This window comes from Setaria viridis, chromosome 5, assembly GCF_005286985.2.
Source record: "Setaria viridis chromosome 5, Setaria_viridis_v4.0, whole genome shotgun sequence".
In the NCBI taxonomy this organism is placed as follows: Eukaryota; Viridiplantae; Streptophyta; class Magnoliopsida; order Poales; family Poaceae; genus Setaria; species Setaria viridis.
Window position 1 is genome coordinate 42,579,535 of NC_048267.2, and position 15,301 is coordinate 42,594,835.

The window sequence follows — 15,301 nt, forward strand, 5'->3', positions numbered from 1 at the left end:
TCAAATGATGACCAGGCCAACCCTAGCTTGATCGGTTTAGGAGAAACATATCACAAAAATGCCTCAAATGTGTACAAAGTTGAGTGGTTTTTTAGGCCTAATTCCGAGGAAGCGGCGGCCGCGCAAGGCTAGAATAAGAGGCTCTCGAGACAGTGTGTTCCAATGATTGAAAAACTTAACGCGGCCAAAGTTGGCTGCTGAAATGTCGACCGCTGCGCATGCTGCTGGAGGTGGCGAGGCGATTAGCTTTGCGCGCGTGATGAACGGCCCAGATGGAGAGGAGCTGGCTAGGGGAGCGGTTGCGCTTTGCTAGCTGGAGGAGTCAACGCCCCCTCAAACGGACACCTTAGATTCCGTTAACTGAGGCTGAGTGCAAGAATTTTTTAAACTATTACGACATGGCTAGGGGTACACAAGAAAAAAGCCCAAGATGTTCGATAGTTCACGTTGCGTTGAATGGTTTTTACTATGCGTGAACTAAGATGATCCTAGTCCATGAACTCTTGTCAATATAAATTTGTAAGCTATTAGGTATACACATGATTAATATATAAAAAAATAAATTTGTATTGGTTTTCTGGAAAGGAAATCATTGAACAAAACAAGGAGTTTGAATGAAAGTGTGACAAGGCAATATGAAATGTATTTATGTAGATTTATAGACCAATATTAGCGCAATAAAAATACAAGCATTTTATTTCATGAACAATATTCGATATTGATTCTACAATTAATGGCATATCTACTATGAGGATTTGAACTGTGTAGCATCTTAGAGATATTTTCTTTAGATGTGCCATCTTATATATTGATGGCCTATAATCAATATATGTGCTTGGCTACAAGTGTTGCTGAAATCCTGACGGGTGCACGTAGCAAAACGAGTACCGGAACTGCAAGGAAAAATACAAAACAAACGTAATAATACTTGAAAGGAGGAAAATTTACAGAGGAAACTCCAGAAGCGGAGAGACCTCAATCATCTTGATTTCTGCGCGACATATACTGGAGGGAGAGAGAATCCAAAGCCCTCCTTTGGGTTTGTCTCTTCCTCTCTCTCGCCTCCCTTCTCCCACCCACCCCTTCTCTCTCGCTGTGGGTGTGCTGTGGAGAGGAGAAAGGGAGGAGAGCTAGAACCAAACACCAGCAAGAGCTGCTGCCAACCCCTGCACAGCCTGGGCTTTCATTACTGATTGCCCAACTATTACCTTCCCTCTTTTGTGATTAGAATCAACCATCTATCCCTTATATATCTATCATCCCGGTTCTTTGTTAACTCTCTTCGGTTCCAGATTTCCCAGGCCTCAAGATAGGCCTCTGCACCTAAGCTTGCGGAGTAGCTGCTGTTCTTGTTTTCTTGGTTTCGTAGTTCTTGGATTTTTGTGTTCTTAGGTCTCTTATTTTCCCCTAATCTTGCAAAATCTTGTGGAGAAGTTTGTTGTTTCGCTGTTTGGGGACCATGGATGACAGGATTCCACCGCCGTCCCTCTTGCAATACTCTCCGTCTCCTGTTCATTCTTCCCCCCATCCCCTCAATTCTCTGAGGTATTCTTCCTCTGAAAGAGAAAGGTGCGTGTCTGTTTCGCTATTTTGCTCTTGATTTTTTATTTTGTTTCCCGCGATTGTTTTCCCTATTGTTTTTGGTCAAGTTTTGTTTTAGTTTTTGATCCTGCCCTTTCGGAATCTTTCTGAGGAGCACGAGATTTGATGCCGCCCGTGGAGATTTCCGCTTAATTCTAAACTTCCGGATGTGGTGTTTCGCCTTGATCAATGCTGCCGAGATTGGTGAAGTAGTGATCTGTAAAAATAGGGATGTTTGATGATCGCTCGCTGATAGATTTGTTTCTGCTGTTCCCCAACGACGGCTGCTAGGGATAAATAGGAGCTGTATGTTTGACTGGCTGCTAATGGGTGTAATTTTTTTTGTGTAATAAATCGCTCATTGGCGATGGTCACATGTAATTTTGATTTGATGGATCATGCTGTATCAATCATATCGAAGTTCTTGTTATTACATTTCATTCTGTGGGCTTATAGTTATTTTAGATCCTTCAAATTATGCTTTTTTGTGTATCAGGTGATAATTAAAACAGTAGTGGCTACTGCGATACTAACAGCATGCTTGTTTGGCAGATATCTGGCTGAGTTGCTTGCAGAGAGGCAGAAATTGGCCCCATTCGTGCAAGTTCTTCCTTTCTGTACCAGGCTCTTAAACCAAGGTTTGTTTCCTTTGCCTCCAGGCATTATTAGTGTTACTGGTTTATGTATTTTTTTGTTACTTTAACCATTTTGTTTGGTAATGGTGTGATACATTCATTATCACAAGTTGCTATGTTTAGTTTTCTTGAAGTCTTTTAGGTTAGGGCTGTTAATCATGCATTCCTGTGAACTTTGATGATTGCCTCAGCACTTTGTCTTCTTGGATTTTCTGTAATCATATCATACTATTGTTGTTCAGAGGAGTTAATTAGAGGATTGTTTTGACTGGATTTTGTTGTTGATTCATTTTTCAAATATCCCAACATACTATTGCCTGTTACTTTATTTATGGTTATAATAGGGTAATATTCCGTTGAGTTCTGGCCCTAAACAATATCTTTTTGTTCACATAGTTGACTTCACACTCTAAGAAATGGCTGCTGTTATGTCAAAACATAAATTTTTATCTTAAGAATGGTCATTGTCCAGCTTATGCGTATCTTAAGAATGGTCATTGTGCTGCTTATGTCTATTTTTAGCAAAGTTGAGGTGTTTACTATCTCATTGGCACAGTGCATTAGTTCATGTCATTGTACAAAATTTGGAAATCCCACATACGTTGCTTTTGCCCCAGTTTAGAGTGGCATACAAAGTATTAATGTCATTATTATTTCCAACTTATATGTATCATTGTCTAATTGAGTTAACGCTCTTTAATGCAGAGATTTTGCGGGCATCTACTATGGCGCCTAACCATAATTTTGTTGAACCTGAGAGAATTGAGCATGGTAGCCCATTAAGGTTACCTGGCCACCCAGTGAATGGTCAGCCAATGGATCTGGAGGGCGGCTGGTCAGGGATGCAAACAGAGGTGCATATCAGACAACTTTTTATTCCTTTTTGTATTACATACTTGTTTGGCCATTGGATTTATAACGTAGAATGCAAATAGGTTTTGGACCTTGCATATTTTATTTGAGTATGCTATGCATTTTACTTTGGAGCTGCCACTTATTATGAGCAATCCAACCTACCAATAGTTTTTACACTTGGACATGGGGTTAAATAACATGACTTGTAAATTGTAATAGGGAGAGCATTAGACATGCCAGATAGTTTGGACACTTGGACATGGATTAAATAACATGACTTGTAAACCGTAACAAGGAGAGCTTTCAAAAAATGAAGATTATTTTTCCATGTCAGACTTTATTGCTGACAAAAATGAAATGTTCTGTTAGTGTTTATGGAGATTAGTCGTTGTTTTAGATATTTTTGTTGAGGACCTAAATTATTTATATTCTTTTTTCCTTAGCTTACATTGCCAGCTTCTTTTAATATGGAGAACTGCTCTATTTTCTCAGCATATGGGGGTTCTACAAGCATCATCAATGGGTTGGAATGGTGCTCCTGCACTTGCGGGCACTCCTGTTGTCAAGAAAGTTGTGAGGCTGGATGTTCCAGTGGACAAGTATCCTAATGTATGTGTAGCTTTTGTAAACTCTTTCCTTTTTTTTCTCGAACAATAAACTCTTTCCTTTTAACTTTCTTGAACGTGCTATGCCATATCTTAATGCTTTACCCTTCTGATGTGATTAGTACAACTTTGTTGGTCGTCTGTTGGGGCCCCGAGGTAACTCCCTGAAAAGAGTTGAAGCTTCAACGCAATGTAGAGTTTATATTCGAGGACGTGGTTCAGTGAAGGACTCTGTTAAGGTAAATAAATGCCTGTTTTAACTTCTTTTTTAACTTCTTTTTTTAATATTTCTCCATCTAAATAATATCATTGTTGTACATTAGAATCATTTGGCTTTTTTTGAATATACCATGTATGCTCACAGTTCTCTTTATGTGGATTTTTAAGTATATTTGCACATGATTAATTAGCAAATATATTGCATCACTGATATCATGGACAAACTTGTGGCTGGCCCTTACTGATAAGCTGTTATTGCGCAGTTAATTTCACTCAGCCGCATTACATTAAGCTTATGTTGTGACCCTTCATGCAATGATAGTTACACGGGAGGTATTTTGGAAATTGCTAATTAAGGTTAAAATTGTCCGTTTCATTTTTAGTATCAGCTGCTTCAGTTATTTCTTGTATATTAAGCTGCAATCTCGGGCTCAGTAAGGATGCAATTTCTATTTAGGACTCGTCTGTGACCCACAAAACAATGTAATATCAATATTTGAAGTTTAGTGAGTTTTGTTTCCAGTTTCAATGTAATATCGGCATTTAGAGTCATGTAGAAACGCTATTATAGTTTAGACGTGGTGTGTCAGCATTTATGTGATGCAGTTTAGATGTGTTTAACGACTGTATTCTTTATTGACAGTTTATAATAATTTACCTCAGAAGTCCATAGTTACATTAATGAGCTGGAAGGACCCTTGAACCTTTTTATTTATTTCTGTGGCAACTAAGATAGTATGGTATTGTGATCATTGCTTTCTTGTTACATCTAATTTGTGGCTCAGTGTAATAAGTTCTAGATCTAAAGTAATTATTGGGTTCATTACTTTTTCATACTTCTACTTTACATGCCCAGTCCTGATGCAAATGTCCTGAAATAAAAACTGATTTCATTCACAGGAAGACAAGCTGAGGGATAAGCCTGGGTATGAACACCTCAATGAACCACTGCATGTGCTTGTGGAAGCAGAGTTTCCAGCAGATATTGTTGATGGGCGTCTAAATCAAGCTGTGTCCATCCTAGAGGATCTTCTGAAACCAATTGTATGTATCCTCATTCCTCTTTGCTGACATTCTATATAGTAACTTTGATATGTACTGTTAGCTAACTGGAGCTGCTGTTACTTGTTAGGACGAGTCCATGGATTACTACAAGAAGCAACAGCTGAGGGAATTGGCAATTCTAAATGGCACACTGAGGGAGGAAAGCCCAAGCCCTCACCTCAGCCCTAGTGTGTCCCCCTTCAACTCCACTGGGATGAAGCGTGCGAAAACAGGGCGGTAATCCCGATTCCGTAAGCTTCACCCTCCGAAATCAATCATGGTTCAATGCCCCCATTACAAGCTGCTGCTGCTGTACTGCTGGAGATGATTGGTGATGCATATGCTGGGATCATCAGTGCTGCTGGCCTATGCCTGTCATGATCTATGCTCTTTATCGACAAACAACATGTCTGTCCTTGGACGGATGGTCTCCGTGGGCTTGTGTTTGACTCTATAATTATTTATTCTTTGTGCGCCTGACTGCCTAAGTATTAACATTATTGGTTTGGGTAAGTTAACAAGGCCTGGTTGGCCAATCACTCTAGAAGCTGGGGTTCAATTGTGTCGGACAATAATAAGGGTCTCGTTGGGTGTACCTGAAATAGTTGTAATATGTCAAGTGCTGATGCTTTTGTGTGGTGCTAGTTCAAGACAACCAGACAGCTCTAGTTGAGGCAATGATTATTTGCATTCACATATTGATGTCTTTGTCATGCCTTGTACATGGATTATCATCTCGTCTGCCTGAAATGAGATCCGTGTAGATCGTCTCTATGGGCAGCCTCCATGTTTTATTGTGTCTCATGATGGAGATGGGCATTTTTGCTTAGCTGCAAGCTTTTGTTTCCATGTTCCTTGGGCAGGTTGTGGCCAAGATCTCATGTGCAGGGTGGCAGTTCAGGCCATTAAAGTGCCGGCAGGCCAGGGCTACAAGCCTGGGAGTGGGGCGCCGAGCTGACCTGGCATGAAAGGCCAGTGCTGCTGCAGCAGCAGAAAGGCTCTCTCAATCATTCGCACGGGCGTAAAACGTCATGGATCTTTCGCTGGATTGCTCGTCCTGCCACCTTTTTTCCATGTGGTCCTATGCACCAACAGATTGTTTTCGTTTTGCAAATCCTCCCCAGGTTTACGCCTTTTTTTAGACAGAATTACTGTGATTCCCATTGGGCTGCTATCGAAATTGACATGCCATTGGAGATTTATGGAGAGCTTTGGTTTAGTACTTGGCAGCAGGGGGACAAACGGGCAATCCTTGTGGAGAAATCAGATGCCTGACGAATGGACTATGACTCAAAAGGATAGCTAGAATCCTCGAGTAGCACGGAAGCAGATTTCCCCGTCACCTATTATTCATCTTATTCGACAAGCTGAAATGGACGTGTGCGTTAACATGACACTATTCAATTGCAGCCTCTCCCACGGAGTAGGGAACATCGGTCAGGAAATCCAAACACCAGCAGCATTTCGCTTTCACCTGACGTCGGAATCGCTTGAACTTTGCACCATACAGGAACGGCGATCGTGTCGATCAGCGACGCCGGAAAATCAGGGTTTCCTTCAGCAAAGCAGCAAGATTACCCAGAAAAAAAACAAAGAAAAACAGCATGATTGAGTTGACAAGATGCAAACTTGCAGTCAACCTATGGGCGCAATTTAAAAAACCACGTCCTGCCAGATATTTCGATGCGAATTGTCGCTCTCCAGAAGCGCGCAAAAGGGGTAGCATCGACGGCGACGTCGTGGGTGAATTGAAATATCACATGGTGTCGCATCCCAGCACATGGCTGAAAAAGTAATCGGTTCGAGCACCAAACAGGCCAGGAGTATCGGGCAGCATATCTCATGAATCGCTCAAGATATTCGCCGCTAACAGCGAGCGAGCAAAAGGTCAGTTCAGTTCCCGCAGGGGCACGTGCAGTGTGCCTCCGAGGCCTTCTGGTTCTGAATATATGCAGTTCCTATGTGTGCCGCTTGCCCTACATCCGCCTCCACTTGTCGAGCTCCTTGGATGTTGCTTTGATCAGCTTCCTGGTGCTCTCCATCAGTTCATCAAACATGATGTCGAACTGCTCGCTGCAAAATGTTTGACAGGATCTTGTTAAAGTAGGATATTGACTTTTGTAAATTTCTTTCTGGTGCATACATGAAATAAGAATACACCAAGTACAACCTAACATGTCATCGTAGAACGTATTTAGAAACTCACGAAATTCAAACTAAAAGTAGGCAAAAACATTTTGATCTCTGACTGGCTAAAGCCACTCATAAGTAAAACTCAATGCTGAAAAACACATATCAGAGTAATAGGGATGAAGTCACTTTGTATTAGCATGAAGCAGATCGGTCACTTACTCGTAAGCAAGGCTTCTGGAGTTCTGGAATGGTCTCCTGATGTTTGAATATCTCCCACTTTCATCATATGCAACGCCTTTTCCGAAACCATAGCCAAAACCTATTCCTATTCCACATCCAGCACCAGCTCCAAATCCCAATTGTAAACCAGGGAATCCAGCTCCAATTCCTGCACCTGTTCAGAGAGAGATGTAAAGTGAGAAGGAACAGAGCAAGCGATTCAGTCACATCAATCCTCAGACAATCCAAACTAAGATGGCTTCTAATGTTCTAAAAGTGAGAAGGAACCGCTAAAAAACTGTGAAAAGAAACAACACAAGATAATTGCATATTTGGTGACATCAGCCATCGCCATCTAAACTAAGACAAGTTCTGCTGTTTCCAATCACAGCATGCACAATGTGTTCTTGGAAATGGTACCTATTCTATGTGAAGTTCAGCCTCTGAAGGAGATCACATATTCACATCGTGCACATAACAGAAAAAGGGCAAAGAACAATAAAGATGCACACAAAAATTAAGTAATAACTTATCATACATAGCGAACAAAACCACAATGTAAAACCAGAGCACAGAGTACAGACATCAATTATGATAATCATGTAGCTCCAACAATCTCTGCAATGGAGTTCAGAACTTAAAACAATAGAATATAAATAAATTATGATAACCAGACAGCTCCAATAATCTCTGCAATGGAGTTCAGAACTTAAAACGATAGAATACATAGCTGCAGCTACTCCATTCCTAACATAGAATCAATCTAAGAATAGCAGCGGGATACATGACTAAACATATTATGAAACTCAAGCTGATAATGAAATCTCTTAATTCATCAGAAGCTGCTTTGTGGGGTTTGTGTCAGCTTTGTACTATTGGAGGAAATGAGGCAGCTGTTCCTTCTCCCCAGAACAACTGCTTTTCTCTCTGAGATACTGGGTCTCAGTTCAGCATTCATCTGCACCAGCAGACGAAGCAGCTCCTCTTTTTTCTCCTCAATTTACTTCCTCATAAGGTCCACCAAGGATGCCTACTACGAGAAGACTCGTATGAGTATCTACGCTATTCTTCATTGCACTCTAGAAATACCCTAGGCTCTTGCTTGTTTCCACAGGCCTCCACACCTGTGGCAGCAGGCTCCAAGCAAGGAGCAACCAGCAAGATGATTCTTGTTTGGCGATTGAGGATTACCACCAGAACCAGTGTAGAAGAGGTGCCTGGCAGAGAAGTCTACCACGGGTATGAAGGATGAGACTACAACAGATGGCCGAGGCTGCAGCATGGCGCAAGGGCTGCAGCTCCAGTCGTGGGAACATGCGGATTACACCACCTGAATCTTGCTAGCAGATTGAAGAAACGCTGGTGCCCCTAAAGCCATGATCAATTGCAAATATGTCCTACCCAACGTGATTAGATGATGTACAGAAAAAAAAAATGCAGCAAAATAGCAGGGATTTCTGCCGCGACCACCATGTCGCCTATTCCTATGATATGATCCTTTCTACATAATAAGGGGCCGCTTTGCACACAATAAGCGTTGATTTCATTTGTAACAAGCTTGAATTTCGACACTTTGTGAGCCGACGCGTTCGCCGTTTTGTCAAGGGACTCCCTCCCGAATCCCCATTCCATATCCACCAACGGCGCGTGGGAAAAGTGATCCAGCATATCACAACAGTTCCAAACTTCTAATGATTAGAGTAAACCACTAACAAAGAACCCAAAAAATGTACGGTTCTCGGATTAAAGATCGAACCGCGGGAGATAAGCGTGCCTAGCTGGACCGTTAAAATCTTCATGTAAGAGCACTCCAGTTCGCGGGTCTGGTACGGTGCTCCGTGAACGTGTCTATGGCGGCGAACCGGCGGCACACGAAGCAGGACGAGAAATAAACATCGGAGAAGGGTCACGCACCTCCGACGAGGCCGAAGCCGATGCCCACGCCGCAGCCGGCGCCGATGCCGAAGGCCGGGCCCAGCTTGCCGAGCGCGTCCGACCTCGCCACCGGGAGGCTCCACAGGGGGCCCCTCCTCCTGCCGCCCGGCATCTCTCCCAGAGTCCCAATCACCCACCTCGCCGCTTCGCCCGCTCGCTCGGTACGCGCGCCCCCACCCTCACCCTTCGAAACGAGGGGAGGATAAGTCCTAGACCTCTCGAGAAGTGGAAGGGAAGGGAATGGAACGGTGCGGCAGGGGAGAGAAACGATCAAACGCCAGCGGGCCGGTTGGCCGCGCCTCGCCGCCCGATCAGGCTGGCGATTCGTGCGCGCGAAAGAATAGCAAAAAGGTTTGCGTAAAGTTCGCGGACAACTACAAAGGCCGACTCATCGTGGGCCGAGGCCCACCCCTCACCTGCGCCGTGGCTGCGCGGGCTAGAGAGCCTCGTGAAGACTGAAGAGAGCGTAGCTGCATGTGTACATATGTATTTCTATGTCAAACTCATACACCTTAGACAGGTATAAAGATTGTGAAAACTTCCAACGATCAGAAGCCAGGAACCCAGAATTCAGTATAAACTTGATCCTGTGTAGGCCTTGTGAAAATGTGCCTTCTTATCATATCAGTAAAATGATGATCTTTACAGCTTTCCCAACAACAATTGAGCTCAGCTGCCCAGTTCGGGCAGCAGGGGAAAAAATGCGGAACAATTTACTTGGCAGGACGGTTGCTCAATCAAAAGGCAACTCTTTACATCAATTACAACAAATGGCGCCCTCGATCTATGTGCTCGTCAGAGCTCAGCAGGAATGGAACAGATTACAGGCGATTTGGTGAGCAGTAAAGAGCTTGTGTGAGTGTTGGGTAGACATGTTACATGATGTACGAAGTCGGTCAGAACTCAGCATCTACGCTTCTCCCGGCGTTTTCCAGTTACAAACTAACAATTCTCGACAGCATGTACGCTTCCTCGAGCTCCCCGGCCAAACCATCGTTAGTTTCCTGCACGTGAAAACAGACGTTAGCAGAGCAGGTGAAGAGGTCTATTTTCCATTCCAGTGCTAATTTGCACCTACAAGGATATAATATAATACCACAGAGTAAAGCAAAGAAATTTCTCGGTAATACCAAAGATGGACAATTGTGTAAGAAAGAAAATGTTTGGTTTTACTGTTTCTTGCTTGACAGCACCCTACCCGTAAATTCATCACGTTAGTTCTTGTTATGTACTGATCCAATGCACCGTCTCCTCGGAGAATTTTTGCCCCACAGCCTGGCCTATCAGCAGAACCAATTGCCTCCTCATCAACCACAACAGCGTCTACTCGCTCATTTCCTGCTTTCTCATCTGGGATCTGCTTAAAAGGAGACTCAGAATTTATGGATCAAACTTGAATCTGGTTACAGAAAGGCTAAAGAGGCCTACCTCATACATGGCCTCCAATAGAATGGTTTCCAAGATGGCTCTTAAACCACGAGCACCAGTATTTTTAGCTATCGCCTTCTTAGCTATTAACCTCAGTGCGCCATCAGTGAAGTGCAGTCTAACCTGATGAACCAAAAGTCGCAATACAAGATTAGTAATTGATCGATACGAGAAGATATGTTATAATGATAAGTTTTGGCAGGCTCACTTTGTTCAAGTTAAACATTTTCCTGTATTGTCTGGAAAGTGAATTCTTTGGTTCCGTCAAAACCTGAAAGGAGATCAAATCATTTCAATGAGCTTCAGCAGGCAAGAAAACCTTTTTTATGAAAACCATGTAAAAGCTTCTAATGGAGTAATTAGTTATCGTCATCATCATAACAGGTCAGCATCATTGCATAAACCTGCAGCATGCTACTTATACTCTTATCTGAGTACAATTGTTTAGAACATTAACAGCATTGAATAAAGAAGCAGCAAAATGCTACATTTTCCGGAGCTACCTGAACAAGCTGATCTTCATTAAGAGCTGCCAGACTAACTAGAATGGGCAAACGTCCAGTGAACTCTGGAATTAAACCATATCTTACAAGGTCACCACTCTCAACCTGTCAATGCAATTGGATTATCCAGTTAATGAGTACTTCGTATGTGAGGAACAATTTTTGAGACATAAAAGACTGTTTCGTAGTATTGATGCAAAAAGATTTGATAATATGCTTACAGATTCTAACAAAGATGAAGTAATCATTGGACTGCTAGCTCCAGAACTTCTCATGTTTGTACGAATAGGTGCCCCAAATCCTATAGATGAATCTTGGCGCCTGATTCATGTCAGAAGTTAGGGTCCAATTTCTGTGTGCAATTTTTTTGGAGTAACAAATCTACACATGAAATCTGCAATACCTTTCAGAAATAGTCTTTTCCAAGTCTACAAAAGCACCACCACATATGAAAAGAATATCGGTCGTGTCTATCTGCATTATCATGAGATTCTGTTACAGGCATGTCACGCTGAAAACAGTGAAGAACGAAGATGGACTTATTATGCCCATAATATCTATGCAAATAGTGACAAAATGCAGAATATTTATACTTTGCGCACTTTACCACAGCCAGTTATTTGGTTGTCATGAAATACTTTTGGAGTATCAATACTTGCTTAGTTCACTATGTACTCTAGTACAGTATCCTTTTGAACAAAATACTATCTAAAGAAAACTGTTTGCATTCAATTGAATCCAATTTTGACCCATATGATATACAGCAAATGTATTCATCAAAGACCATGTACAGTACTAGAGTATGTAACCTGTATACTTTCACTGCGAGAATTCTTGCGCGATCCTTTCTCAGGAATACTGACAACCTGCATTAGAAACACCCGTAAGTACTCCAAATAAACCGCATCAGTACTGTAGTCTCTTGACAGGCTGCTCCAGTCAGTCAAAGGTAGCTTGTAAACTCCTAATTCTGAAGCCATCAAATAGAAAGGCATGTAACATGTGTGCCTGTGTGGTCACTTACAGTTCCTTCTAGGATTTTCAACAATGCTTGTTGAACACCTTCTCCAGATACATCTCTACTGACATTTGCACTCTCAGCCTGGAACATGGCACTATTTAGAAACCTCAAAAATTAAATAAGCTACCCAAAAAAATTTAAAGAATCAGTACCTTCTTTGTTATTTTATCTATTTCATCTATGTACACTATCCCTTGCTGGGCAGCTTGAACGTTATACTCAGCAGCCTGAACAAAATTTAGAATGTCATGAGGATCCTGGAATGGTCTGGTTTTCTTATTATTATTTTCCCTGTCCGTGGATACATTTTAACAACCAAAGGAAAGGCATAATGGCCAGCCACACGTACCACTAGTAACTTCTGCAGTATTGACTCTACATCCTCCCCTACATATCCAGCCTGTATAATGCAGCAAAGTTTAGTTATGGTTCCAAATTTGAACTCGCATTCTCAGTTACTCCATAACTTCAGTGCAATTAAGATCTCCACATGTCCCTAACAGACAAACATGATAAAAGAGGAGGAAGAACAGATGGAAACCATAAATAAAAATGCCAGCTCACTGATGTTTCACAAAAATTACTTTCCAGTTTCCACATAAGCTTAAATGCGAGTGGTAACGTATGATACTGAAGAATTGTGTAAAATTTGAAATCCAGAATAGTGAAAGAGAACAAATGAATTTAGCAGCAATATCATGTGTCGAGCATTCATGAATCAGTTAATGCATTTCAGTATGGTTCTTTCCTAGCCATTCAAAAGAAAATAGTGTTTGTAAAACAGTAATGAACTTGCCTGTGTTAATGATGTCGCATCAGCTATAACAAATGGTACATTTACAATACGTGCTAATGTTTTTGCAAGCAATGTTTTTCCTGTCAGCAGACAACATGGAGAAAGATTTAACTGTCAGCTCAAATTTATAGTAACTCTAATTATACTCTAATTATACACGCGTAAGGCAACCTTGGAGGTATGGAAGATAAGTTTTTAAGGAAAAAGAATACTAACCTGAGCCTGTTGGGCCCATCAGGAGTACATTGCTTTTATCTATTTCTACAATATTTTGATCATCTTGTGCAGCGTCAGGAAACCCAGAATTGGCAACAGATCTGGACACAAGAGCAAGACATACATGTCAGGAAATGGGCAGGACATAGCAATCAGCAACTTGCATTTACATGCAACCGTATGGGTCACATATTACAAATGGGTAACAAAGCTTAGTAACTTGTCGTTCATATTGTGGAGACATGTGTAAAAATCAAAACTACGGAAGATAAATTAAAGGGAGAGACTAACTCTTTCTGTACATTTGCATTATATATTCTCTTGTAATGATTGTATACAGCTACTGATAGCACCTGCAAGGAAAAGGTATTTGCGATAAGTAATTGGAAACTATACTATGCTCTTAGAAAAGGATCACGGTGCCCACTTAACTCCTATCAAAGAGCAAAAAGGATCATAGTCAATTTTAACAAGATGTGTCACCAATTACTTATTTGATATTTCAACAAAAAAAAACTAGCACATCAAACATGTTTTAGGTTGTTTTACAAATATAAGTAAAACACTGCCAACTCCTGCCAATTTAGTTCATGACTTATCCACAGGCAAAGAAATATCTTATACACAAGTCATGCAATTGAACTGCATAATTTGGTGATTTCAACATTCTATCACTCTCTGCAATTAGCTGTGTTGATAATAATTTGTCAAGCAATTGATGTACCAATAAAACCATTAGCCTTCATGTTAAATTTCCACAACCAAGTTTAGGAACTCCTGCGATCGGTGCCAAAATCCATCTCATCAAGATGTGAAGCTACTATAGTACAATGTAACTTTAAGACCAGAAACTTGAAAAGAGGGCACAGTGCCAGTACTAGCATAGGATGATGAAAATGTGGTAGTTGCGTTAAGTGACACACTGACAGTGACACATATGCAGAATTCAATCATCATTAGCTCATCAATTTTGGCAGGCCCCATCAGAGATCTAGATCACACAATACGAGTTCCATCAGTTCAAACCAGAAAACAGAAACAAACGAGACCACAATGCAATGCAATGCAATTCTGCATTGCTTCAGTTATTCATAATTTCAGGAGTCCCAAAATTCGAACTCAAGTTAAATTGCAGAATTAAGTTACCGCACTATACAGCCTCAGTATTGTTTCGCTCACAAGTGCACTAAGTCACATTAAGCCAAAATTCGCACCAATTGTGAAAAAAGAAGGCAGAATTGGGGACATACGGGGCACCTTTTTTGCCTTGGCCTGGCCGATAACGAACTCGTCAAGCCTCCGGCACATCTCCCGAGGCGTCGGCAGCTCATCGCCCAGGCTGGCTCCACCCCACCACTCCCTCTTAGGCGAAGCGCTCGTACCCTCCCCTCCCGACGATGAGTCCCCGCCGTTACCGCCGCCGCCGCCACCTCCACCTCCTTCCTCCCTCTGTCTCCTCCTGTTATTTTTCCGTCGCGGATGATAGTGCGGCATCGGCATCGGGGGCGATTGCGGCAACGGGGGGAACTCATCCGGCGGGCGCTCCGATAACATCCTCTTGATCCGATCGGCGAAGCCTCCCCTATCCGCGTCCTCTTCCTCGCCCCCGATGGCGCCGGGGATCTCGAGGAACGCGCCCCGCAGCGGGTCGATCCGGTGGGCGCGGAACAGGAACGCCGCCCGGCACGCCGGGCACACACCCTCCCCGTCGTGTTTGTGGTTCTGGGAGGCATCTACGACCCCTGCGGCGGCCGGCGGTGGCGCCGGGAGCTGCTGGAGGGAGAATTGGACCGACATGTGGGCGTCGCAGCGCGGGCAATTGGCGTCGGCCCGGATCCGGCTCCCGCCGCAGCACCGCCGCACCGCCGACGACGCGAGCGGCGCCGCTGCATCCCGAAGCTTCGTGAAGGTCCGGAACATGGCCGAGGTGGGCGGAGCCGGGGAGGAGGAGGAGGACGCTGGTGGAGAATGGAGATAGGGGAGGAAGTGGGAAGTGGGTGAAGGTTCCTGTTTTTATACGGGCGGAGGTAGTGGGAGACTGAGATTTGATTGGGGAATCTCCAGCCGTCGGATGGGGTGACGTGGAGGAATCCGGAGGCGTCGGCTCCGGA

The 15,301-nt window shown here is 42.9% G+C and overlaps 3 protein-coding genes across 6 annotated transcripts; 1 reads left to right on the plus strand and 2 right to left on the minus strand.

Moving 5' to 3' along the window:
• The first annotated feature begins 979 nt into the window (after positions 1–979).
• Positions 980–5,635, plus strand: LOC117854602 (KH domain-containing protein At1g09660/At1g09670). 2 transcript variants are annotated; one of them, XM_034736832.2, is made up of 7 exons: positions 980–1,569; positions 2,134–2,219; positions 2,922–3,070; positions 3,564–3,680; positions 3,799–3,915; positions 4,796–4,939; positions 5,028–5,635. In XM_034736832.2, the coding sequence occupies exons 1-7, from the start codon at positions 1,460–1,462 to the stop codon at positions 5,178–5,180; spliced, it is 876 nt and encodes a 291-aa protein (XP_034592723.1). In that variant the 5' UTR covers positions 980–1,459; the 3' UTR covers positions 5,181–5,635. The 2 variants fall into 2 exon arrangements, with proteins under 2 accessions (XP_034592723.1, XP_072149959.1); XM_072293858.1 differs by lacking the exon at positions 980–1,569 and having other exon boundaries at positions 1,599–2,219.
• Positions 5,636–6,659: 1,024 nt separating this feature from the next.
• Positions 6,660–9,456, minus strand: LOC117854604 (uncharacterized). Its single transcript, XM_034736833.2, has 3 exons — positions 9,206–9,456; positions 7,292–7,466; positions 6,660–7,012 (listed from the first exon to the last, which is right to left on the minus strand). The coding sequence occupies exons 1-3, from the start codon at positions 9,336–9,338 to the stop codon at positions 6,916–6,918; spliced, it is 405 nt and encodes a 134-aa protein (XP_034592724.1). The 5' UTR covers positions 9,339–9,456; the 3' UTR covers positions 6,660–6,915.
• Positions 9,457–9,824: 368 nt separating this feature from the next.
• On the minus strand, positions 9,825–15,174 carry LOC117854601 (CLP protease regulatory subunit CLPX1, mitochondrial). 3 transcript variants are annotated; one of them, XM_034736830.2, is made up of 15 exons: positions 14,448–15,174; positions 13,482–13,543; positions 13,191–13,291; positions 12,975–13,054; positions 12,528–12,578; positions 12,331–12,405; positions 12,182–12,259; positions 11,967–12,023; positions 11,561–11,631; positions 11,379–11,478; positions 11,158–11,262; positions 10,863–10,925; positions 10,655–10,777; positions 10,425–10,583; positions 9,825–10,230 (listed from the first exon to the last, which is right to left on the minus strand). In XM_034736830.2, the coding sequence occupies exons 1-15, from the start codon at positions 15,108–15,110 to the stop codon at positions 10,162–10,164; spliced, it is 1,857 nt and encodes a 618-aa protein (XP_034592721.1). In that variant the 5' UTR covers positions 15,111–15,174; the 3' UTR covers positions 9,825–10,161. The 3 variants fall into 3 exon arrangements, with proteins under 3 accessions (XP_034592721.1, XP_072149958.1, XP_034592722.1); XM_072293857.1 differs by having other exon boundaries at positions 14,441–14,521; XM_034736831.2 differs by lacking the exon at positions 14,448–15,174 and adding an exon at positions 14,069–14,137.
• Between the last annotated feature and the right edge of the window lie 127 nt (positions 15,175–15,301).

Excerpts from the sequence above, each read along its gene's own strand:
- LOC117854601 (XM_034736830.2), bottom strand. The coding sequence starts at position 15,110 with ATGTTCCGGACCTTCACGAAGCTTCGGGATGCAGCGGCGCCGCTCGCG. Across the intron at positions 13,292-13,481 it reads AATGCAAATGTACAGAAAGA|ATCTGTTGCCAATTCTGGGT; the intron begins GTTAGTCTCTCC and ends TCTTGTGTCCAG. Across the intron at positions 12,260-12,330 it reads TAGATAAAATAACAAAGAAG|GCTGAGAGTGCAAATGTCAG; the intron begins GTACTGATTCTT and ends GCCATGTTCCAG.
- LOC117854604 (XM_034736833.2), bottom strand. The coding sequence starts at position 9,338 with ATGCCGGGCGGCAGGAGGAGGGGCCCCCTGTGGAGCCTCCCGGTGGCG. Across the intron at positions 7,467-9,205 it reads CGGCTTCGGCCTCGTCGGAG|GTGCAGGAATTGGAGCTGGA; the intron begins GTGCGTGACCCT and ends CTCTCTGAACAG. Across the intron at positions 7,013-7,291 it reads TCCAGAAGCCTTGCTTACGA|CGAGCAGTTCGACATCATGT; the intron begins GTAAGTGACCGA and ends AACATTTTGCAG.
- LOC117854602 (XM_072293858.1), top strand. The coding sequence starts at position 1,949 with ATGGTCACATGTAATTTTGATTTGATGGATCATGCTGTATCAATCATA. Across the intron at positions 3,681-3,798 it reads CAGTGGACAAGTATCCTAAT|TACAACTTTGTTGGTCGTCT; the intron begins GTATGTGTAGCT and ends TGATGTGATTAG. Across the intron at positions 4,940-5,027 it reads AGGATCTTCTGAAACCAATT|GACGAGTCCATGGATTACTA; the intron begins GTATGTATCCTC and ends GTTACTTGTTAG.